Source organism: Schistocerca nitens, chromosome 3 (genome assembly GCF_023898315.1).
Source record: "Schistocerca nitens isolate TAMUIC-IGC-003100 chromosome 3, iqSchNite1.1, whole genome shotgun sequence".
Taxonomy (NCBI): domain Eukaryota; kingdom Metazoa; phylum Arthropoda; class Insecta; order Orthoptera; family Acrididae; genus Schistocerca; species Schistocerca nitens.
The window spans coordinates 709441997-709468361 of NC_064616.1; the positions used below are offsets into that span (position 1 = coordinate 709441997).

Sequence of the window (26365 nt, forward strand, 5' to 3'; positions counted from 1 at the left end):
CACTAGAGTACTAACTTACCTAAGCGCTGAAAATTCGACTTAAAATACTTGATCCAGTGGCAAATGATGTTCGTGAGTTGGAAGATATTAATTCCCACGGGCATGCGAAGAGATTCAAGTTACCAGCGGCAGGTAGTGAAAGCACGTGGCTACATCCAATCCGAACAAAAGTCAATGTAAAGCTCACTCACTGCACAATAAATGCATAGGAATTACACCACGAATGAAATAAAAAAAACGTATCCGAATGTGCATTTGAAATAGCTGAAATACTGACTAACAGAATAATCGTTAAAGCTGACACACTCAAATGAAGTCATTCCACGCTATGTTCCGGAGAACAAGATTCCCAGCTCGACAAAAAATCACAGAGCAACTAAAAAAGCTCTGGTCAAAGGCCTTTGCTTCGAGGAAAAGTTTTTTTCAGCAGGGTGGGGGCGGTCCTGTAGCCAATTATGCGGACGAAAGAAAGGGAGAAAGTTCAAGATCGATTGGTAACTACTTTGCCAGGATCGATTGGTAACTATAAAAAGTTGGCACTACCGTGCATGAGAGAAAGGAAACACTCTGTCCCACAACTGACATATTTGGAAACTCATTCACTATGTTTACATGTGGCTCCCAAAACAGAGTTTCGTAAACCGATTTTAAGCTACCGTTTCTGGTAGGTCATGTGAACATTCCAGAATCTATTGTGGGAATCCGTTTCTAGGTGCTGGTTTTCTACTTACACAATCGATTTTTGTTCCCACGTAAACGTCTAACCGTTTTTGAACGTGCTTGGATTGTCCAGGTTACGCCATTTTTTCAAAGTATACGGCTAATATGGAGATAGTGACTTATTGTGCAGTGAAGGAGAAGCAGAAATATTAGTCTGAGCACGAACCTATCTCTAACGTTTACATGAAGAGAAACAGCGAGTGTGCTGCTAAATCAGAAGCTGGAACAGCTGTTTTCCAGATGCCGTATTTAACTAAGCTAGCAAATCCGCTTTAGACCTTAACATGTAAACACGACAGCGAAAAACTGTTTCAGAAATTTGGTTCTCGTCTTTCGGAAGATGTGACGCATTTAAACGTTGTGATTCACTCATACGTTTGCTCTTACAGATTCCATTTAGGGGAAATGTGATGATGCAAACATATACGCATATTCGCTTTCCGAGAACTTCATAAAATAGCACAGAAAACAAGTGCGTAACTCATAAACGTAATAACAACGAAGATAAATGGAAAACATGGAATAGGGCTAAAATAGACCCCTTTCAAGGTGTCGCCGGCCGGAGTGGCCGAGCGGTTCTAGGCGCTTCAGTCTGGAACCGCTCGACCGCTACGGCCGCAGGTTTGAATCCTGCCTCGGGCATGGATGTGTGTCATGTCCTTAGGTTAGTTAGGTTTAAGTAGTTCTAAGTTCTAGGGGACTGATGACCACAGCTGTTAAGTCCCATAGTGCTCAGAGCCTTTCAAGGTTTAGGGGAATATGCTAGCAAGCGAATCAGTGGCTGCTTGTAATTGCAGTTTAGGGAGTATATTCACGATGAAAATCGAAGCGGTCGACTGTCAAAAATATGGAAACAGTTGACATGACAACCGAAGACTTTATACGGTAACGTGCTCTGGATTTTGGCAATTCCTATATGGAACCGTTATCGTCACAGGAGGCGAATATCTACGATAAATGTATATTGATACCTGGTCCCTAACTCCGATAAGTACTTGGAAGCATTCACAAAAGTAGCGGTTGGTACGGCATTGCGTATCTACACTAGTGGCCATTAAAATCGCTACACCACGAAGACGACGTGCTACAGACGCAAAATTTAACCGACGGGAAGAAGATGCTGTGATATGCAAATGATTAGCTTTTCAGAGCATTCACACAAGGTTGGCGCCGGTGGCGACACCTACAACGTGCTGACATTAGGAAAGTTTCCAACCGATTTCTCATACACAAACGGCAGTTGACCGGCGTTGCCTGGTGAAATGTTGTTGTGATGCCTCGTGTAAGGAGGAGAAATGCGTACCATCAAATTTCCAACGTTGATAAAGGTCCGATTGTAGCCTATCGCGATTGCGGTTTATCGTATCGCGACACTGCTACTCGCGTTGGTCGAGATCCAATGACTGTTAGCAGAATATGGAATCGGTGGGTTCAGGAGGGTAATACGGAACGCCGTGCTGGATCCCAACGGCCTCGTATCACTAGCAGTCGAGATGACAGGTATCTTATCCGCATGGCTGTAACGGATCGTACAGCCACGTCTCAATCCCTGAGTCAACAGATGGGGACGTTTGCAAGACAACAACCAGCTGCACGAACAGTTCGACGACGTTTGCAGCAGCATGGACTATCAGCTCGGAGACCATGGCTGCGGTTACCCTTAACGCTGCATCACAGACAGGAGTGCCTGCGATGGTGTACTCAACGACGAACCTGGGAGCACGAATGGCAAAACGTCATTTTTTCAGATGAATCCAGGTTCTGTTTACAGCAGCATGATGGTCGCATCCGTGTTTGGCGACATCGCGGTGAACGCACATTGGAAGCGTGTATTCGTCATCGCCAAACTGGCGTATCACCCGGCGTGATGGTATGGCGTGCCATTGGTTACACGTCTCGGTCACCTCTTGTTCGCATTGACGGCACTTTGAACAGTGGACGTTACATTTCAGATGTGTTACGACCCGTGGCTCTGCCCTTCATTCGATCCCTGCGAAACCCTAAATTTCAGCAGGATAATGCACGACCGCATGTTGCAGGTCCTGTACGGGCCTTTCTGGATACAGAAAATGTTCGACTGCTGCCCTGGCCAGCACATTCTCCAGATCTCTCACCAACTGAAAACGTCTCTGGTCAATGGTGGCCGAGCAACTGGCTCGTCACAAGACGCCAGTCACTACTCTTGATGAACTGTGGTATCGTGTTGAAGCTGCATGGGCAGCTGTACCTGTACACGCCATCCAAGCTCTGTTTGACTCAATGGCCAGGCGTAACAAGGCCGTTATTACGGCCAGAGGTGGTTGTTCTGGGTACTGATTTCTCAGGATCTTTGCACCCAAATTGCGTGAAAATGTAATCACATGTCAGTTCTAGTATAATATATTTGTCCAATGAATACCCGTTTATCATCTGCATTTCTCCTTGGTGTAGCAATGTCAATGGCCAGTAGTGTATACTACAACATAAAGACAAGTCGTTGAACGTTTTTACCTATAGCCTCGAAAAGTATTTGAGCGATTTACTTCTTCTGGCTAAAAAATCCTATTTTTCAATATAATCTCCGTTCAATGCGAACGCCTCCTTATTTTGAAGGCCTGTGTGCCCCATGGTACCACTCTATTGGTCGACGTCGGACCCAACGTCTTGCAGCATCAATAACCTCCCTCATCATTCACGTACTGCTTCCCGCGGAGTGCATTCTTCATTGGGCCAAACAGATGGAAACCGGAAGGTGGGAGATCCAGGCTGTAGGGCGGGTGAGGAATTACAGTCCAATCAAGTTTTGTGAGCTCCTCTCGGGTGCGTAGACTTGGGTGACACCTTGCGTTGTCATTGAGAAGGAGAAGTTCGTTTGCATTTTTGCTGCTACGAACATGCTCAAGTCGTTTCTTAGTACCCGAGGGTAGCGCAATACACCTCAGAATTGATCGTTGCTCCATGACGGGACACATCAAACAGAATAACCCCTTCAGGGCCCCAGAAGACCGTCACCATGACGTTACCGGCTCAGGGTGTGGCCTTGAAGTTTTTCTTCGGAGGAGAAGCGATGTGGTGTCACTCCATGGATTGCCCTTTTGTTCCCGGTTCTAAGTGAGGAACCCGTGTTGATCGCCTGTGACGATGTTCGGCAAAAGATCGTCACGATGAGCCTCATAACGAGCGAGAAATTTCGTACAGATGGTTCTTCGTTGCTCCTTATGGTCTCCTGTTAGACGGCGAGGAACGCAGCGGGCACACACCTTTGAGTACTCCAACTGGTGGACGAATGTGTCAGCACTACCGACAGATACGTCCAGTTGAGCAGCGAGGTGTTTGACTGTGATCTGTCGATCACCTCGAATGAGAGTGTCCGCAAGTTCCAACACTGTAGGAGTCACAGCTGTGTGCGGCTGGCCAGCACGCGGAAGATCGGACAGCTTCGCGCGACCTTGTTGCGATGATGACAAGGCGCCTCGCCCAACGACTCATTGTGCTTTTGTTCACTGCCAGGCTTCCGTAGACATTCTGCTAGCGCCTATGAATATCTGTGATGCTCTGGTTTTCCGGCAAAAGACAGTCAGTGACAGCTCTCTGCTTGCAACGCATCTCCTTTACAGATGCCCCTTTTCTAGGCCACGTAATGCGCCGCCACCTACCGGAACTTCATGAAACTGTAGGGACTGAAGCGGGATTGTTGCACGATGTCCCACAACAGATTCCACGTGTTTTTGCAACCGAAACTGGCAAAAAAAAAAACCAACTTATTGAATGCCCCTCTTTGTTACCAACAAGCTCGAAAAGTTCTTGACTGATTTACTTTAAATTTTTACACAATACTATAATAAACATTCATAAGACGTTGGCTATATATTTTTTTTAAAAGACAATATACGGGTTTTCTGTTAAACCCGACTGTGAGAAAGAAAATACTGTGCTGTTCTGTGAAAAGGCGCGGTTTTGATTTCTTTCTCGCAGTCAGGTTCGACTACGGTAGAAGGGCGTGTAAACCATTAGACAAACTGTTTCTCCTATATGTATTGTTTCTCCTCATACAGTGATTCACACAAATGTGCTGTACTGTTTCCTTCCTCGCCATCGGTTTTATAGAAAATAGGAATGTTGTATTTATGGCTTGTCGGCTTAAAATTGGAATACTACTACAGAATCTGGATTGTTTGAATCTTTGTAACCCTATCTATTCACAGATTAAAACATTAAAACTATGTGAAATACTATCACCGTAACTACTATCCACACAGATACAGCAGTTGGTGAGATAGATGTCTGTTATGCTCGTATACCAGTGATACCAAACGATTTACCCATTCATTTTAAGCGACTACAATTCCGAATCAAGATCCCGTTCGCAATAACAGTAAGCAAGGCTCAACGTGAGAGAGAGGGGTAAGAGGACAGAGAGTGGGGAGGGAGGAAATAGAAATAGAGATGGGGGAAAAGAAGATGGACGGAAAGAGGGGGCAGGACGTGATAGAGAGACGGGGGAGGGAGAGAAGAGGGACAGATTTTTGAAGGGGGGGGGGCTGGAGAAGGGGAAGCGAGGCAGAGGGGAAAAAAACAGGTGCATCACGAATGAATCCGAATGAGACGGAAATCGTTAGATGTGAGGAACATGTACAGACAAACACATGATTGTAATTTCAGAAAAAAATGATGATTTATTCAAGTGAAAGAGGTTCACAGAATTAGCAAGATAACAATGCACTGGTCCAGAGCAATTATTCGCCTATCGTGAAGCTCTCTCTCTTGCATAAATCATTCAATTTTTCTAGAATTGTAAACATTTGTTTGTCTGTACATGTATGTCAGATATACTGATTTCCGTCCCATTCGGACAATTCCTTCCTGGTGCGTCGTTTTTTTTTTCTTTTCTTTTTGTCTTACGTTGTATACCCGACTCCCACGCAAACACTATGCTATCAAAAGTATCCGAACACCCCCAAAAACCTAAGTTTTTCATATTAGGTGCAGTGCGCTGCTACCTACTGCCAGGTACTCCATATCAGCAACGTTAGTAGTCATTAGACATCGTGAGAGAGTAGAACGGGGCGCTCCGCGGAACTCACGGACTTCGAACGTTGTTAGGTGCTTGGGTGTCACTTGTGTCATACGTCTCTACACGAGATTTCCACCCTCCTAAACATCCCTAGGTCCACTGTTTCCGATTTGATAGTGAAGTGGAAGGGTGAAGGGACAGTTGAAGGGCGTCGTATTTTGTATTAGGCAGACATCTATCCAGACCATCACACAGGAATTCCAAACTGCATCAGGATCCACTGCAAGTACTAAGACAGTTAAGCGGGAGGTGAGAAAACTTGGATTTCATGGTTAAGCGGGTGCTCATAAGCTACACATCACGTCGGTAAATGCCAAACAACGTCTCGCTTGGTGTAAGAAGCGTAAACATTGGACGATTGAACAATGGAAAAACGTTGTGTGGAGTCACGAATCACGGTACACAATGTGTCGATCTGATGGCAGGGTGTGGGTATGGCGAATGCCCGTTGAACGTCATCTGCCAGCGTCGGGCATGGGTGTGTGTGTGTTCGTGCTTAGGATAATTTAGGTTAAGTAGTGTGTAAGCTTAGGGACTGATGACCTTAGCAGTTAAGTTCCATAAGATTTCACACACATTTGAACAGAGTGGTCTGTTTATCATTGAGGAGGCTTGCACCCTTTGTTGTTTTGCGTGGAACTGTCACAGTACAGGCCTACATTGATGTTTTAAGCACCTTCTTGCTTCCCATTGTTCAAGAGCAATTCGAGGATGGCAATTGGCATCTTTCAACACGATCGAGCACCTGTTCATAATGCACGGCCTGTGGCGGAGTGATTACAAGACAATAACATCCCTGTAACGGGCTGGCCTGCACGGAGTCCTGACCTGAATCCTATAGAACACCTTTGGGATGTTTTGGAACGCCCCGGCCGGGGTGGCCGAGCGGTTCTAGGCGCTACAGTTTAGAACCGCGCGACCGCTACGGTCGCAGGTTCGAATCCTGCCTCGGGCATGGATGTGTGTGATATCCTTAGGTTAGTTAGGTTTAAGTAGTTCTAAGTTCTAGGGACTGATGACCTCAGAAGTTAAGTCCCATAGTGCTCAGAGCCATTTTTGAACCAGTGTCGCCCGAATGATTGTTCTAATGTAACGTGACTTGTAAATTACAGTTCTTTATGCCTGATTTATTTAGTCTTCATTGATATTTAATTCGCTATGGACACCATGGATGAGGAGAGTTGGCCTCAGCTAAAACGGTATTGCTCATCCATTTTAATTTCACGTACAAATTTCTTTTCTTTGGTCCAACGTTTCAAACTCCCTATAAATTACATAATAGGTTTTTATCCGAATTCTCCTAGCTAATGAAGAACGCGAAATGGATAACTGAGGTCTCACGTTGGCCAGCATAAGGCTTAGTTTTGCAAAAAGTATGTGATTGCGTGACATAATTATGGTAATTAAGAAGAACTTTATTAATGATTTGAGGAGCAATTGCAATATTTCACGAACATCTATTTTAGCTATGCAAATGTAGTGTCTTATCTATTCAACACCCGGTTATTTTGGGTAAAAAAGGACGTTTCGAGAAAAAGAGCCACTAGGAGAACACTTGAGGTGTCGAACAGTTTATCTTTTCAAGGCCTAGCTATTTTGCGCATAAAAGGTTACAGTGGTGTGATATTTAACTGTGAAAATGTTTTGCTTCGAATCAGGTACTGAATTTAGGACAAAAATGTGTTCAAATGTGTGTGAAATCTTATGGGCCTTAACTGCTAAGGTCATCAGACCCTAAGCTTACACACTACTTAACCTAAATTATCCTAAGGACAAAAACACACACACTTATGCCCGAGGGAGGACTCGAACCTCCGCGCCGCACAGTCCATGACTGCAGCGCCTCAGACTACTCGGCTAATCCGGCGCGGCAAATTCAGGACATTTAGAGACTGGAAGATCCTAGTAAAGCAAATGAGATGTTAATAAGATCATACTTTCTGAACAAAACTTGAAAATAAATATTTTTTTTTAAAAAATCGGTCAAATGTTTTGTGAAGTGATTTGTCTAAAAATAAGAAGTAAAACAGATAGAGAAATGCCGGCCAATGTGGCCGAGCGGTTCTAGGCGCTTCAGTCCGGAACCGCGCTTCTGCTACGGTCGCAGGTTCGAATCCTGCCTCGGGCATAGCTGTGTGTGATGTCCTTAGGTTAGTTAGGTTTAAGTAGTTCTAAGTCTAGGGGACTGATGACCTCCTCAGATGTTAAGTCCCATAGTGCTTAGAGCCATTTGAATTTAATTAGATAAACATTTGACGCGTGTTTGAGTTATGCCCGAAATCATCTACAGCAAATGACGTGTGTTAAATTTTCTCTAATCTATTTTATTTCTAACTTTTAGGCAAGTCATTTCACGCAACATTAACCGATTGTTTTTCAATTTTTTTTCTTAGAGTGGGTGTCAAGCTACCTGAAACACTTCTGTTCATAACAACTGCGACGTACTCATAGCGTGGTAGTATTGCAGTTAAATCATGTTCCAGTGGTTAGAATGGATCGAATTCAAATCCTTGTATAACGACGCTGATTTACGTTTTTCGTACTTTATCGAAATAAAGAGACGAAAGCCCCTCCTGACCTTGTCAAAGTGATTAGTGTTGTGATTTTTAGGTGACGTTCAAAATCTGGTTTTTAACTAATTGCCGTCTGACTGGAAAATAAATAATTGATTAGATGGACAGTTACAGGAAGACGCGTAAGTTTCCGAACTCCCCCGGTTAGTTTCGCGTATCACATCAACGTCTCATTGCAGCTTTCTGACGAGACAGTGGCCACGACATAGTGTTTCATTGCAAAGCACCGCTGCCGTACAGCGCCTGTGAGAGAGCAGTAGTGTGTGTGTGTGTGTGTGTGTGTGTGAGACGAAGAACGTGCTGTCCGGCAGAGATCCAACACCGCCGCCCAAAACAACAGCGTTCTTGGCCCATATGAACTAATCTTAGTTTTACCCGCACTGTCTGTCATGCTGAGATTGTTTCACGGATCGTGAAATACGAGCTTGAACACTTCGTTTTACTCCCTTAACCAGACAGAGCAGCCCGAGTTCAACACCTCAAAACAGGACCAATTTGTGAAGAATTTTCAGTTCTTGTGGACTGACAAGGGAAGAGCGTGGCCTCGAACGCTCAGACCCACATACAGATACGCTCAGAATGTACACTACTGGCCATTAAAATTGCTACACCAACAAGAAATGCACATGATAAACGGGTATTCATTGGACAAATATATTATACTAGAACTGACATGTGATTACATTTTCACGCAATTTTGGTGCATAGATCCTGAGAAATAAGTACCCAGAACAACCACCTCTGGCCGTAATAACGGCCTTGATACGCCTGGCCATTGAGTCAAATAGAGCTTGGATGGCGTGTACAGGTACAGCTGCCCATGCAGCTTCAACACGATACCACAGTTCATCAAGAGTAGTGACTGGCGTCTTGTGACGAGCCAGTTGCTCGGCCACCATTGACCAGAGACGTTTTCAGTTGGTGAGAGATCTGGAGAATGTGCTGGCCAGGGCAGCAGTCGAACATTTTCTGTATCCAGAAAGGCCCGTACAGGACCTGCAACATGCGGTCGTGCATTATCCTGCTGAAATTTAGGGTTTCGCAGGGATCGAATGAAGGGCAGAGCCACGGGTCGTAACACATCTGAAATGTAACGTCCACTGTTCAAAGTGCCGTCAATGCGAACAAGAGGTGACCGAGACGTGTAACCAATGGCACCCCATACCATCACGCCGGGTGATACGCCAGTATGGCAATGACGAATACACGCTTCCAATGTGCGTTCACCGCGATGTCAACGAACACGGATGCGACCATCATGATGCTGTAAACAGAACCTGAATTCATCCGAAAAAATGACGTTTTGCTATTCGTGCTCCCAGGTTCGTCGTTGAGTACACCATCGCAGGCGCTTCTGTCTGTGAAGCAGCGTCAAGGGTAACCGCAGCCATGGTCTCCGAGCTGGTAGTAAATTCTGCTGCAAACGTCGTCGAACTGTTCGTGGAGATGGTTGTTGTCTTGCAAACGTCCCCATCTGTTGACTCAGGAATCGAGACGTGGCTGCACGATCCGTTACAGCCATGCGGATAAGATGCCTGTCATCTCGACTGCTAGTGATACGAGGCCGTTGGGATCCAGCACGGCGTTCCGTATTACCCTCCTGATCCCACCGATTCCATATTCTGCTACCAGTCACTGCATCTCGACCAACGCGAGCAGCAATGTCGCGATACGATAAACCGCAATCGCGATAGGCTACAATCCGATCTTTATGAAAGTCGGAAAGGTGAATGGCCATTCAGATCATGATGCACAAATGATAACTCTAAAAGATTTTTGTGCGGCAACACATGTTAAATATAGTTATCAACGGTTTAGGAAAGCTGATCCAGTTGCTGTAGAGACCTTTGTAAACCTTATCAAGGAACAAGAATGGCAAGATGTTTATAGCGCTGATACAGTAGATGATAAATATAATGCTTTTCTCAAGACTTTTCTCGTGCTCTTTGAAAGTTGCTTTCCGTTAGAACGTTCAAAACAGGGTACTAGCACAAACAGGCAGCCTGGGTGGCTGACCAGAGGGATAAGAATATCTTGTAGAACAAAGAGGCAATTATATCAAAACGTTAGAAACAGGCAAAATCTAAACGCAGCAGCCCATTACAAACAGTATTGTAAGGTGCTTAAAAGTGTTATTAGGAAGGCAAACAGTATGTGGTATGCAGATAGAATAGCTAAGTCTCAGGATAAAATTAAAACCATATGGTCAGTCGTAAAGGAAGTGGCTGGTCTGCAGAGACAGGTCGAGGATATAGAATCAGTGTGTAGTGGGAATGTCCGTGTTACTGATAAGTCATGTATATGTACAGTATTTAATAATCACTTTCTGAATATAGCAGGTGAACTAAATAGAAACCTAGTTCCAACAGGGAATCACATAGCGCTCTTAGAAGAAAGTGTTCCGAGACTGTTACCTGAAATGCTCCTCCATGATACTGACAAGAGGGAGATTGAGTTAATAATTAAATCAATAAAGACCAAGAACTCTCATGGATATGACGGGGTATCTAGCAGAATACTGAAGTAATGTTGTATGTATGTTAGCCCAGTACTTAGCCATATCTGTAACTTTTCCTTTAGGAGTGGTCGGTTTCCTGACCGATTAAAGTACTCGGTAGTGAAGCCGCTTTATAAAAAGGGAGACAGGGATAACGTTGACAATTTTAGACCTATTTCTATGCCATCGGTGTTTGCTAAAGTTATCGAGAGGGTTGTATATACAAGGTTACTGGAGCATTTAAATTCACATAATTTGCTGTCAAATGTACAGTTTGGTTTTAGAAATGGTTTAACAACTGAAGATGCTATATTCTCTTTTCTCTGTGAGGTTTTGGACGGATTAAATAAAAGGTTGCGAACGCTAGGTGTTTTCTTTGATTTAGCGAAGGCTTTTGACTGTGTTGACCACAAAATATTACTGCAGAAGTTGGACCATTATGGAGTAAGGGGAGTAGCTTGCAATTGGTTCGCCTCTTGCTTTAAGAACAGAAAGCAGAAGGTAATTCCCCGCAATACTGAGAGTGGTGGTGATGTTCAGTCCCAGTGGGGCACTGTTAAGTGGGGCATTCCCCAGGGGTCGGTGCTGGGGCCACTGCTGTTTCTTATTTATATAAATGATATGCCTTCTAGTATTACAGGTGATTCAAAAATATTTCTGTTTGCTGATGACACCAGCTTGGTAGTGAAGGATCTTGTGTGTAATATTGAAACAGTATCAAATAATGTAGTTCATGAAATAAGTTAGTGGCTTGTGGAAAATTATTTGATGCTAAATCACAGTAAGACTCAGTTTTTACAGTTTCTAACTCACAATTCAACAAGAACCGATATTTTGATCAGACAGAATGGGCATATTATGAGCGAGACGGAACAGTTCAAGTTCCTAGGCGTTCGGATAGATAGTTGTGGAAAGCCCACGTCCAGGATCTTGTTCAGAAACTAAATGCTGCTTTATTTACCATGAGAACAGTATCTGAAATAAGTGACATTTCAACACGAAAAGTAGTCTACTTCGTATATTTTCATGCACTTATGTCGTATGGTATTATTTTTTGGGTTAATTCTTCTGATTCAAAAGGGGTATTTTTGGCTCAAAAACGGGCTGTTCGAGCTATATGTGGTGTAAGTTCGAGAACCTCTTGTCGACCTCTATTCAATAGTCTGGGAGTTCTGACATTGCACTCACAGTATATATTTTCTTTAATGTCGTTTGTTGTTAGCAATATTAGCCTATTCTCAAGAGTTAGCAGCTTTCACTCAGTTAATACTAGGCAGAAATCAAATCTGCATGTGGAATGCACTTCCTTGACTCTTGTGCAGAAAGGAGTGCAGTATTCTGCTGCATCCATTTTCAATAAGCTACCACAAGAACTCAAAAATCTTAGCAGTAGCCCAAACTCTTTTAAGTCTAAACTGAAGAGTTTCCTCATGGCTCACTCCTTCTATTCTGTTGAGGAGCTCCTGGAAGAGCTAAAAAATTACGCAAATTCCAGTGTTACATTGTAGATTTTCTTTATTTAAACTTAAGACTTATCGCCTGAATATGTTTTTTATATTTCATTTTATCTGTTTCTACTATCGAGTTATAATTCCATGTATTGACTCGTTCCATGACCATGGAGACTTCTCCTTAATTTGGTCCCACGGAACAACAAATAAATACGAGGCATCACAACAACATTTCACCAGGCATCGCCGGTCAACTGCTGTTCGTGTATGAGAAATCGGTTGGAAACTTTCCTCATGTCACGTTGTAGGTGTCGCCACCGGCGCCAACCTTGTGTGAATGCTCTGAAAAAGCTAATCATTTGCATACCACAGCACCTTCTTCCTGTCGGTTAAATTTTGCGTCTGTAGCACGTCATCTTCGTGGTGTAGAAATTTTAATGGCCAGTAGTGTAAATCGCTCGTCCCAAAAACAGTGGTATGAACCAGTCGCACGAAAACTGCGCGTCTTATCTCGAGTGACATCTCAGTGATCACCTACACAAGGTTAAATGGAGGTAAATTAGTAATGCGAAGGAACAAAATATCAATATAAAAGGACAAAAGGCACACATATTTCAGTGTTATTATTTATTACTATATTTCAATCTACTTAAAATAATTACGCTGTCAGACCAACAAACCTTTTCAACTGATCTGATACTGTTGCACAGCTATTCAGTCTTCAATGTGTAGCAGAAGGATTTCAATGAAGTGGTCAAAGCAAAGATGAACAGAACAATACGCACGGCCATTTTTTCACATTCAACATCGCTTATGCATTCAAGCAGTCCAGTATTAAACGCTAAAATAAATACATTTTCAAAGGGTGATATTGGTATATCATTGCCGTAAACTGCCTTTTGCCAAGCATATTGTAACATAGGCTTGTACTTCGGAGCAGAAGGGTTGGTTATATATTACAGAATGAAGTCTGATGATGAACTGATGACAGTGTAACGTTACTTGTGGTTTTTGACGTTATGGTCTCACAAAATATATTGTCTTTCTCACATAGAGCTTACATTGCCAAACCAATTACACAACAAAAGATTAGCAATGTTTGCTGTGTTCGGTGTATTTTCATTTTGTTTCTTCACGTTACCAAAGTTACTTTCTTAGACCTTGAGTGGGTTATTATCCAGTTGCCTCTCGTGGATACACACGCAGTTTCGCTTACGATAGGCTCATACCACTTTTTTTAGGATGAGCTTTTTATATTCTAAGCACATTTTCGTGAGGTTCCGTGCGTTCTAGGTCACGCTCTTCGCTTGTCAGTATTATAATGGATTTAATAAAGCTTGCATACTTTCCAACACATTCCACGATAACAACCATGAGGTCCTCTTTAACGCGACACATTACCATGCTTAATAAGCAGTAGGAAAACTGATGGCATTCAAAACAGCTTCCAGTCGTCTCGCAGTGGATAAATACGGGGCTGGTATGGTTTTCAAGGGAATCTTATACCATTCTTCCATCAAAATAAGGCACGATCAGGTAACGATGATGGAGGTCGATAGCGATCACACATCCTTCTCTCCAAAGTAGACCACAGAACCTCAATAATATTGAGGTTTGGTGACTGTGGGTGGCGAATGTGGTGTCCAGAGAGGTGCGACAATTCATCGTCGTGCTCACAAAACAAGTCCTGGATCATACGAGCAGTGTGAATACGTTCCCTGTCCTCTTGGAGAACAGCATCACCAACGGGGAACAAATATTGAACCATGGGATCGGCCTGATCGGCCAAAGTGGTAAACTAATGCTTAGCAATAATGTGACCGTGACGAGTATCTATAGAGCCCATAGAATACCACAAATGGTTGCCAAATCATCACTGAACCCCCGCCATGTTTCACTCTTGGGACGTAAACTCCTCCAGAAGTTGGAAACTGTGTGACGCAAGACTCGTCCTACAACATGACCTTCTTCCATTGCCCCACAGTCCAGGTTGTATGGCTTCGGCACCACCTTTTCCTTTTACGGGTATTTTCATCACTGACGAGTGGTTTTGAAAAATCGAGCCCGCCCTGTAATTCCCTATTTGTAGAGATCCTTCGTGTTTTTTTGGTTCTGACAGGGTTCTCGTGCGCGACTTTCACTTCTATTGTTACTTTTGCACCTGCTGTCCTCTTATTTTTCGGCAGAATCCTCTTCAACGACCGTTCGTCACGGTCACCCAGCACGCCCTTTCGTCCGCGTTGTATCTTAGCTGATGTTTTTCCGCTTTCCCCGTAAGCGGTATAAATCTTCGATATGGCGCCTCTTGAGACAACTAATGCTTCCTCTGCCTTAGCTACGGAATCGCCCAGCATCCGACCACCAACAATTAGCCCATGTTCGAATTCACTTTGCTCCGACATAATGCACTTACGAACACACAGAGCACTGTTCTGACCACAACTGAAACTTGAAACGTATTAAGGGTATTGCACGGTGCCCCTCGTGGTCAAATACAGTGTCGCAACCTGCAGGGTTGGCTAGCATCTGCATTTATGTTCAAGCGTACATTTCTCACGGTGTTTCCATATTTTTGTCCAACCCTTGTACGGACGGAGCTAACACTTCAATTTATGGAACAATGCTCAAGCAGTTAGGGATATTCACGCTGTCATTTGTCCATCACTGGCTAAACTCAAATGATAACCACCAAATTCCCGCCACGGATAAATTTTTTTTGGAACTCATATATAAACACGTTTTTCACAAGCTATAAATTTTAGTCGTTACTCTGCAGCACGCCATTAACAGTTTTGGCTTCATCGCTTTTACAGCTTTAGGTTCTACAATTCTGTCAGCTTGGTCTTACGTAACATTCCTTTTTCAGTCTCACTATATTTGTCTTAAAAGATTATTACCTTGTTATCATTACTACGTACATTTTCGTGTCAGACATCTTTGCCTGTTCCGAAACCAGGCAACTGGAAACTAATCACTCCACATTCTTCGTGGTCGTCCAGCCCTTTTTCTACTCTTGGGGCTGTATTCGAAGGTTTTCCTTGGTATTCAGCTGACATCCATATATAGTAGATGGTGATGCCATTCCTTTCTATACTGTGGGATTTTTTACTATTTCTAAAGCATGGAGTTCCTCTCTTATCTCACTGCTCCTCTTTTGATCTTCTAAATTGTATGCTGGGTTGGGTTGGGTTGTTTGGGGAAGAAGACCAGACAGCGAGGTCATCGGTCTCATCGGATTAGGGAAGGACGGGGAAAGAAGTCGGCCGTGCCCTTTGAAGGAAACCATCCCAGCATTTGCCTGGAGCGATTTAGGGAAATCACGGAAAACCTAAATCAGTATGGCCGGAAATTGTATGCTGAAATAGGTCTTATAAGTCTCACTCTGGCAATTCAATTGTCTGTGATACTTTGGTAGTTAAAGTCTATTTTTGATCGATAGAGCAGTAAATGTACAGTCATAGTGTTACAGAATTTAAGTACAGCCTCTTTCCTGATTTTGTTCAGGACTGTTCTCTTAATCGTACAAAACGTGTGTATTATTGTAGTTTATTTTCAGGTTTACCTCTAAAAATATCGACGAGCAAAACATACAACTTTCATCGCCATAACTGAGCGAAAGAACTTGACGGGAACCCGAGAAAATTTTGGTCCTACTTAAAACAGCAAAGCGGGTCTAAGGCTTTTGTCCACTCACTCGTTGACCAGTCTGGAGTGCTAATAGAAGATAGCAAAAGGAAAGTTGAAGTTTTAAATTCCGCGTTTAAGTAATCTGGAGGATCGTACAAACATTTCCGTCGGTTGACTGTCGCGTCGCGTCTCTCGCAAGGAGGACATAGTAACAGATATCGCTGGTGAAGAGAAGAATCTGAAAGAGTAAAAACAAATAAGTCGCCAGGACCGGATGGAATTCCTGTTCGGTTTTACAGAGACATGGGTCCTTTACTTAGCTTGCATTTATCGCGAACCTTTCGAAAGTCCCAAGCGACTGGAAAAAAGAGCACGTGACTCCTGTGTATATAGGAAGGGTAAGAGAATGGAACCGCAAAATTACATACCAAATCGCTTTACATTGATTTGCTGCAGAATTCTTAAACATACTCTTAATTAGAATATAATGAATTTGCTTGAGATTGAAAAGATTCTTTCCACAAAATATCAATACGAATTTAGAAAGCATAGCTCGTGCGAAACTCAGCTAGTCATTTTCTCGCACGATATTCTGCAAAACATGGACACGGGCAACTGGCATGTTCTATATTCCTAGATTTCCGCAAAACGTTTAACACGCTGCCCCACTGCAGACCATTAACGAACGTACGAGCATACGGAATATTTTTCTATATAAGTGAGTGGCTTGAAGACTTCTTAAGTAATAGGAATCAGTACCTTGTCCTCGAAGGCGAATGTTCATCAGTGACATGGGTATAGTCAGGAGTGTCCCGAATGTTAATCAGTGACATGGGTATCGTCAGGAGTGTCCCAGAGAAGTGTGATAGGACCGCTCTTATTATCAATATACATAAATTGTCTGACGGGCAGGGTGAACAGCAATATACGTCTGTTTGTTGATAATACTGTGGGGAAAGGGAAGGAGCCGCCGTTAAGCGACTATAGGAGGAAACTAGATGACTTAGGCGAAATTTCTACCCGTTGTCATGCATGGCAGCTTGCTCTAAATGTAGATAAATGCAAGTTAATGGTGATAAGTATGACAAATAATCCCATAATGTTCGAATAAGGCATCAGCAGTGTGCTGTTTGACACAGTGACGTCGATTAAATATCCAGGCGTTAAGTTGCAAAGCGATATTAAATGGAACGAGCTCGTCAGAATGGTCTTGCGAAAGAAGATTGGTCTACTTCCGTTTATTGTGAGAATTTTAGGGAAGTGTAGCCCATCTATAAAGGAGACTGCGTATAGATCACTAGTTTGACCCATTCTTGAGTACTGATTGTTTGTTTGGGATCCCCACCGCGGCGGGTTAAATAAAAACATCGAAGCAATTCAAAAGCGTGCAGCTAGATTTGTTACCGCTAGTCTCGATCATCATGCAAGTATTGTGGAGATGTTTCCTGAACGAAAATTGGAGTCACTGGAGAGAAGACAACGTTCTTTACGCGAAACACTGCTGAAAAATTTAGAGAACCGGCATTTGTAGCTGACTGCAGAACGATTCTCCTGCAGCCAAGGTAAATTTCTCGTAAGGGTAAGAAGATAAGAGAAATTAGGGCTTGTACGGAGGCATATGAACAGTCGTTTCTTCTCGCTATATTTGCAAGTGGAACAGGAGAGCAAATGAGTAGTAGTGCTTTTCTCAAGACTTTTCTCGTGCTCTTTGAAAGTTTCTTTCCGTTAGAACGTTCAAAACAGGGTACTAGCACAAACAGGCAGCCTGGGTGGCTGACTAGAGGGATAAGAATATCTTGTAGAACAAAGAGGCAATTATATCAAAACGTTAGAAACAGGCAAAATCTAAACGCAGCAGCCCATTACAAACAGTATTGTAATGTGCTTAAAAGTGTTATTAGGAAGGCAAAAAGTATGTGGTATGCAGATAGAATAGCTAAGTCTCAGGATAAAATTAAAACCATATGTCAGCCCTGCCAGGCGATGTCGGAGGCCGCAGAACAGTGGTTCCAATGTGAAGGCGTACAATATCGCTGAGAGAGAACACTCCTGTCTCACAGAGCGCTGGATCAGAATCGGCGGCGTGAGACGGCCATTGCACAACACCCTAGACGTCGCGCCTCTACGATAGTGCCTGGGTAGCCCATTTGTCCTAGTATCGCTGTCAAAAACGCGTGGTCAATCCCTCCAAAGGCGTGGCTGAAGTCGAGGGAGGCCGAGACCCCAGACATTTGGCGAGCCTTGGAAAGTGCAGGCATGTAACGATACCGACAAAGTGCAGTGTGGGTGTTATGATCGCCTCCTAATGATGCCTGGTCCTGTGAAACGACATAATGGACCGTCTGCTTGAGACGTGCCACCAACATTCGAGCGAAAATCTTCATGTCACAGTTAAGCAAGATCAAGGGGCGATAATCGCAGAACCTTGATCCTCCTCGTAGTTTGTGTATTAGTACGATCAGTCCTTCAACGAAGGCTACAGCGAGCGGCACCGTGGGAGACAGTAGTTCCGGCAGATGTCCAGGCTGGCTCCAGCAATTGATGGGAAGCTCGGTAGAACCCCAGAAGGCTCCCGTCTGCTTCGCTCTGTTACATCCATTGCCGCAGCCAGGGTGATCGTGCGAAAAGTGAGCTGAGAGACCTCCGCTATCACCTTCGTGGGATGGCGATTTTCCGAGTACAGCCTAGTGTAGCGGGCGTGAAGGACTTTCCCTATATTGCGCTGAGTACCTAGACATCGTCCGTCGCCTGTTGTGACAACGTGGATCAAGGCCCGTCGCTGGCGTCGTCTTTCTGCAATGATACAATAATGGGTGATCCCTCCTCAGCCATTCTGTCTTGAGCGCGCCCTGACGACAGCCCCTCAAGGTGGCGGCGTGTGAGGGTGATGATCTGAGACTTGGGGCGATTTACCATCGTCTGCCGTGCGGGAGAATGCGGCAGTGTGGAACATTCCCGCAGAATGCTGTAACAGAAGTCCGTGGAATGTCGACTTCATGCCACCACGCTTCTAGCGTAGCCAGTCAAGGTCTTCTAGTGGGCAGCCTTGCAATTTGGCTATCCGAGCACGCCCCACAACCAGACCCAAACTTCCGTATGTCGTCAACCATGTGTCTACAACTTTCACTCGTTCATCCATTATGTATATTCTCGTACAGGGGAGACATTTTAATTGAAAATCACTTGCCCATTGCCGGCGGATAAATATGCATGTCCAAAGGAACATCGCATATCATTTGTGAACAACATAGGCATTGCAAGATCGTATTATTATTATTATTATTACCACTATTAGTGGCAGCATCAGCAGTAGTACAAGTACTGCCATATTATCTTTATTAGTTCATAGTCAGTATTATTTTCTCACACAGCTACTACAGACACTCAAATCATTTGAATGGAAATGGAAATGCAGTGTGGCTAGGGCCTCCCGTCGGGTAGGCCGTTCGCTTGGCGCAAGTCTTTCGAGTTGACGCCACTTCGGCGACTTGCGTGTCGATGGGGATGAAATGATGATGATAAGGACCACACAACACCCAGTCCCTGAGCGGAGAAAATCTTCGACCCAGCCGGGAATCGAACTCGGGCCATTAGAAATGACATTCCATCGCGCTGACCACTCAGCTACCACGACCGGACATCATTTGAATACTACTTTTCATATTGAAACTGTTATTTCTTAGGTAACTATGATGTGTGAAAAGAGGTACTGTATGTGTGAAACCCTGATCCGATGTAAGAGAGGGCCTGATCAGGTTAAATAAATATATAAATGAAAAAATATCCATTCGTAGCATCCAAGCTAAAGTTGTGGTATTTGTGATCCTGAGTAGAGCGAATCCCCACATGCATGACAGTGTTTCTTTGGATCGGGTGTTATCGGGTATTTAAATTCTTAGTGGGTATGTTACACTTGGAGTTTTATGGATTGTGGGTCAATCCAGTGGTATCATTTAACAGAAAAAAGCATCGTGTGGACACACCTTAATACTGACATTATGAGAGAAAGCATAGTCCGACGTTGGACAAATAAAACACAGCTGAGACGTGTCGAGAAGGAAGCTACTCTGCCGAGATCTAGGCGTATCTTTATTTGGATGACGGTATGCACTTTATGAAATTCTGTAGGCTGCAGGGGTAAAATACAGGAGCGACAGATTATCTAAAACGTGTAAGAAACCAGACTGCGTTTGTAAGAGTCGAAGGACAAAGAAGCGATGTAGTAGTTGCAGTTCATTTGTAGACTATTCCCGATGTTACTCAATTAAATCCGTATATTGAGGAAACAATAAAGTGAATTAACGCAAAACTTTGAAAGGAAATAAAAGTTCAAGAAGAAAAAATAAAACTTTGGGTTTTGCCGCGACACTGTAATTCTGTCAGTGACGGCAAGAAACTTGGAACAGCTGTTGAACGGATACTATCTTGAAAAGAGGCTATAAGATTGTAATATCTCTTTATATTCTACTAATTATCCCGGCACAATTCTATGAGTGAATTACGTTTCCTACTCGACCATCTATATACTAGCAGAATCGATGCGCAAAGTAGTACAGTACTATTACTATTCCATGAGCTCATAATTACTCTTTGTAATATTCTCTCTGGAGTGTATTGAGAGGACTTCTAGGATCTTCTCCGTGCCGAATAACCGCATTGAATAATTGTAATTTTGCCATCGAGATTACTGGAAGAAAGAGATTGAAAATATATTGTATGCTAATCAAGAGAATATATACTGAGCATTTACATCAAAGGCGTGTAAGGAATTTCATTACATATATGTATTCTCTAATTGGAAATTTGCACGGAGGTGTCGTTTCGTTGGTAATCAGAAGGGAACTTCCGATGAATTGGAAACGAACCTGCAATTATTAGATCCAAGAGCTCCATTATTTCATCGGATAATTAAACTCTATCAAAGCAAACTTTCCGCTTGATCTGAGGTTTCCCGACTGACTACGCAACGCAAGAAAACCAAGACATTTTATTTACACAGGACTGCAGATCGCTTCGAATCTTCGAGACTGCGGACAAGGAGAGCCATGGTCCGATTCTGATTAAACAAGTAAAGCTTAATTATAACTTTTTTGAGCGACTGTGATGACTGTGATACGGCTTATTATGAATGAGATCATTAATAAAATACTAATAACTAACTGTCCTCCTCACCACCAACCAGTATAAACACAATATTAATTAAAATTATAAGATAAATATCATCAAAAATAAAACAAGAGTAATGTTCTCAAATTAAATAATGTGATGCCTATGGAATTAGTTTAGGGTTTGAGCAAAATAACTGATGATGGACCAAGTAGACAGGTTCTAAAATGTAGACCGCTAATAGCAAGGAAAGAGTTTCTGAAGAAGGGAATCTTGTTAACACAGAATATAAAAGAGTCAGAAAATCTATTCTGAAGATATTTGTCTGTAGTTAAGAATGGTACAGATAAAAAGTTCCGGCGACAAACTGTTTAAACAAGAAGAGAGTAGAAGTTACTGAAATTTTGTGCTGTCGAAGTGAGCTGAAGACTAGATTCGATGAGTAGATCGGTTAAGTAGTTGCAGTAGTTATGTAGAGATAAACAGTCTTGCATAGAATACATGAGCGTGGAAAGCTGTCTTCGGACAGAAGTTAACAACAACAACAGCAACAACAGCAACAACGGAAAGAGCATGTGTGATGCATTAAATCAATTCACCAAGTATACTCACTTAAATGTGGCCAGTTCTAGTCTTAGGCAAACACTTAGCAGCTTTTACTCGAGCCTAACGCTCCGTCTGTTGTGTAATGAAAACTGGATGGCAGTACTTTGTTTCCCTTTTGCCTTTAATCTGGGTCATTCTGTCAGTCTAAAATTTAATCGTCAGGTAGGTTTACTGGATCGTTTACAGATGTTTATTTTCAGTTGCAGTAATTTTCTGAGAAGATCTGCTGACGCTGTTAATAAACGCTTTACTGAAGACATCCTATTTAATTGTCTGTTATTAGTATTTATGAGAGAATGCACAAAAAGTTAAGGATATTCACATTGTCATCTGTCAGTCACATCCTAAACTTATTTAGTAACAACTTCATGTAGTATGTTGTTGCGTAAGTGCGTATAACGTAATGTACAAAGAAATAATTAGAGAAATGCGTGCGCAATCGTACCAAGTGATGCAAGCGTTGCTCCCGCTGAAGTCAAAGCTCCCCTGATCTCTGGCTTTGCAATTTCTGTCGTGTAGACAACAGCTGGACTCGATCCCATACCTGAAATTCATGACCAGTCATAAATACTGAGTAAGAACAATATAAAAAGAGTTATTTTTTAGCGTACAAGGGTACAATTTTGCAGTCTGGGATATGAGAGATTCGTACATCAATTAGCACTCCGATACGCTGCCACCTTATCACTTTTGCTACGTGTTACTTCAGAATGACATATTTCACTTTAGAGTAATGTGCACGCAGAAATGAACGAATCCGAGAAAGATAGTGATGCGAGGTTGATGTTCGGAAGCCTTACGTTAGGCATGTTGCAGGTTACAAATTTTGACGTTTGATCAGTATACAGCTAGAGAGAAGCAGCTTCAATCTGAGAACCACTGTAAGACCATTACAGACAGGAGGGGGACGGAAGCTAATAATTGTTCAGGAAATTAGGTGTCCCAGTGGAGAAGGGAATATATTATGAAGAGACAGTTCTTCAAATGAAGTAGGATTACACACACAATTTGGAGTTACAAATAACCCTTTGCAGCAGCTTCAGTACTTTATTGGTGTGTTTAGAGCGGGAATTGAAGTGACTGAACCACTTATCCCGTAACACATAATATTAATTATGATAAACGTACGTAACAACGTGAAAGAAGAGCAGCGTAATCTTTGTGAGATCTTTATCTCTTGTGTAGTAAAGTCCGCTTCCAAAAAAACAATTGTGAGTTTAAAGTCTACAGGCATAAATATTAAAACGATACTCTTTATGTGGCATTGAAAAATTCCTTTACTAGATCAGGGTGGACTAAATTAGTTATAAATTTATTTGCTGCAATTTTTAAGAGTCAAAAAAATATGAAGATGACGTAGGATGTTTCACACTGTAGCTTCTAATTTTGGTATGCTATCATACATAAGATGATTTATTTTCAGAGCATAACACATGGCAATATACTTATGTAGTTGCTCCGCAGTTATTTTTTATCTATGTCATGACTTAGAAGACGATTTTGGCAACAGTAGAGTAGCAAATAAACTGTAATTATTATCTAGTAATATGATTATGGTCGCCCTGAACTTCTAATGCTGCCTATCATCTGTGAAGTACGAGTACTGTGGGATTATTGGACACCTGAGGGACATTTTTGTCGGCCATCAAGAAAAATCATCCTATAGCCGCGGGAAGAGTTGATCTAACTAAAATTGTATTACAATCTAGTCCTAGAAATATTAAAATGATTTATGTCCGGGAGCGCGCTTAACCTGGCAATGAAAATATGCTATTATTATCAGCCTGGTAGTATATTGAACAAATAAGTTAATGTGAGAAAATACTAGTAGACAAACATGTTTTTGAATTTATCTCTGGAACGAAAGCAATAATAAATTCGGCAGGGAATTTCTTCAACGACGGTATCATGTTTTGGGGGAATATCAGGGAAATACATAAAGTATAGCGAATATTACCGTACTACGACTTACCTGTGCCTATGCCGGTTAACATTCTTCCAACAAGTATCGGCACGAAACTCTGCCCACTTCCGATTAAGGCCCAGCCTATTATAGAAGGTATAGCTGCCATTTTGATTGCGTTGAGACGACCATATGATTCCATAAGACAGCCAGCTGTCATTGTTCCAACCGGCACAAACAGTACTAAAGAACTGGCTGAAAGATTATAATAGATTAGTATCAATGGTGCAGATTTTTGGTAGATTTACCAAGTATACTGGGATAGAATGCAATGCAAACCTCGAACAGGTTACACGTAAGTTACTTCCATGACACAGGATAGTTTCTAACGCAAAATTCGTTTCTTAATTTTTTAATTTTGTTATTTCGTTCTTTTTATTCAATTTCCATCAAATTTGGACTTTCAAATGAGAAAACATAATAAAAGCAATCTTCAGAGCATTCTAATTATAAAACAAAATTTAGTACAGAAATGGTAATTAATGTAACGCAAGTGCTGAATCATTGTAAAATTTATGTTGTTATGAAGTGTCAAAGTGACAATATGCAAGCTAAAATGAACGTTAAAATTTTGTGGTAACAGAAACGTAACAAGAATGAACATAAGTTGGACTTCATTTGAAAACTTGAATGGGGAATTCAAAAGCAAATTTTCTCTATGCATGAAATGGAAAGCCTACAACTACTGAACACAGTCTGTGTTAATTCACAGCAATGATACATCGACCTTAAATTCGAAAAGCATCGAAAATTGACAACAGACCTACGAAATATTAATAGAAGTACACCGTCTGGCCAAAAAGTTCTGAGGCTGATTTTAATCTTGGCGTATAAGCGATGACAGCTCAGTAACTACGGTGTCAGCTTAAACTAACAACTGTCAACAATAAATGTGCGTTCGGCCAGTCAGTTGTGAACAAGAGTGTTCAAGACGAGAAAAGTGTGTGCAAAGTTTGTCCCGAACACTGACTTCCGAATAAAAACAACGACACGTGGACGGCTACCGCGACTTCATTGAACTGCAAAATGCGGACTGTTCCGAACACAAAGTGACGAAGTGAAAAAATTCGGATGAAGGGCCAATGTTTTGACGACACACCAGACATTCAAGTCAGTGTGAGCCCAAGTTGAACAACATCCCATAGAGGAAGTTTTCTGATACTTTCACATGGTTGTATGAACGTTCTGTAAGTTGTAAGCAAGTGGCCAGAGAGTATGTAGCATTAAAACCGCTATCTTAACTTTTCTCTATTTTTTATTAATCCAGTCTCGAAACTTTTTGGAGTTTTCGCACTGAAGGTAACAAGAGGAGAGAGGTACGTCAGCAAATGAGCCAAGAAAAAGATGAAGGAGATGGTCCGATTTCATCGCTATGTCAACAGCCACGTGAATTTGAACACCGTTCATTCTGAATGCTTTTCTTGTGTCGGAACCACTACGCCACGTCGCTCAGCAGAAAAGACATGAGACCCATAAAAATGAAAAATAGCCTGGGCATATAGTTAGACGAGCTGAGGGCAAACGGAGTTAAAAAAATTCTTTATGGATACCCCACGATATGAAACCATGTCCATGATAGCCTAATGTAAACGATGCAGACGACAGCGGGAAACGTGCAGCATAATTCTTATTGCACAAAGGTAATGATCGTAATCTTTGGGAAGTAGGAAAGCAGTCAAGAACCAGCAACGATCAAAACAGGCTGCTGCTAATGAGAGAAAGCATTATAAACGGCAAAGGGGACCTATTTCACTGAGTAAAGATGCACGGAGACCTTGTTTAAAGGAACCGCTGTGACGTAACCTTGTACAAATTCTGCTACGTCCCAGTTCATAAACTGCATTTGAAAGCAGAAATCTTCATCAAAAATCTGGCAAAATACGAGGGTTGGAATATTAATAATGACAACTATTTATTTACAACTTTACAAAACAGATACATGTTCTTAGCAGCGCCAGTTGTGTTGATCGTTCGAGTGGAGCGGTCTATTGCCCGACGAATCTCTAGCAGTTCTGGAGCGAACGCCAAGAAGTGCTTCCTTTAATTTAGGAATCAAGTCGGAGGAACAAGGGCTTAAGTCTGCGGAGTGTGAGGAGAGGCACAGTTCTTTCCAGCCCCAGACAAATCAGTCGCAACTTGCGCCAAATGCGCCCGAGCATTTTCCTGCAAAATGATGCAAAAAGTGTAGCCGCTTTTTCACTCAGCTGGTCGCAGGCTGTGTTCCAAAAACAAACAGCTTAAAGAAAGATGCGGCGATACTTTCTGCAGGACTCGCCCACCATTTTCCGGGATAATGCTCGAGCGCATATACCGGTACCCAAGTTGTGACTGATTTGTTAGCTCGTTGGAGCTGAGAAGTGCTGTACCACTCACCACACACTAGGACATACGTCCTTGTGACTTCAACGTGATTCCTAAATTGAAGGAAGCACTTCATGGCATTCGCTTCAGAGCTTTTACAGAGATTCATCGGGCGGTAAATCGTCCACTCGAATTATCATCGCCCGCATCTCGTGGTCGTGCGGTAGCGTTCTCGCTTCCCACGCCCGGGTTCCCGGGTTCGATTCCCGGCGGGGTCAGGGATTTTCTCTGCCTCGTGATGGCTGGGTGTTGTGTGCTGTCCTTAGGTTAGTTAGGTTTAAGTAGTTCTAAGTTCTAGGGGACTTATGACCACAGCAGTTGAGTCCCATAGTGCTCAGAGCCATTTGAACCATTGAACCAATTATCATCACAACTGGAGCTGCTAAGAGTATCCTACTACTTCGACTG

The 26365-nt window shown here is 42.6% G+C and overlaps 1 protein-coding gene across 1 annotated transcript in view; it reads right to left on the minus strand.

Moving 5' to 3' along the window:
* The window catches only part of LOC126248682 (facilitated trehalose transporter Tret1-2 homolog), a 308477-nt gene that overhangs the window by 53412 nt on the left and 228700 nt on the right, over positions 1-26365 (minus strand). The window contains exons 4-5 of the mRNA XM_049949949.1: positions 23606-23791; positions 22079-22177 (exon numbers count right to left, since the gene is read on the minus strand). Coding sequence (XP_049805906.1) covers positions 22079-22177; positions 23606-23791 — 285 coding nt within the window. The remainder of the gene's footprint in view (positions 1-22078; positions 22178-23605; positions 23792-26365) is intronic.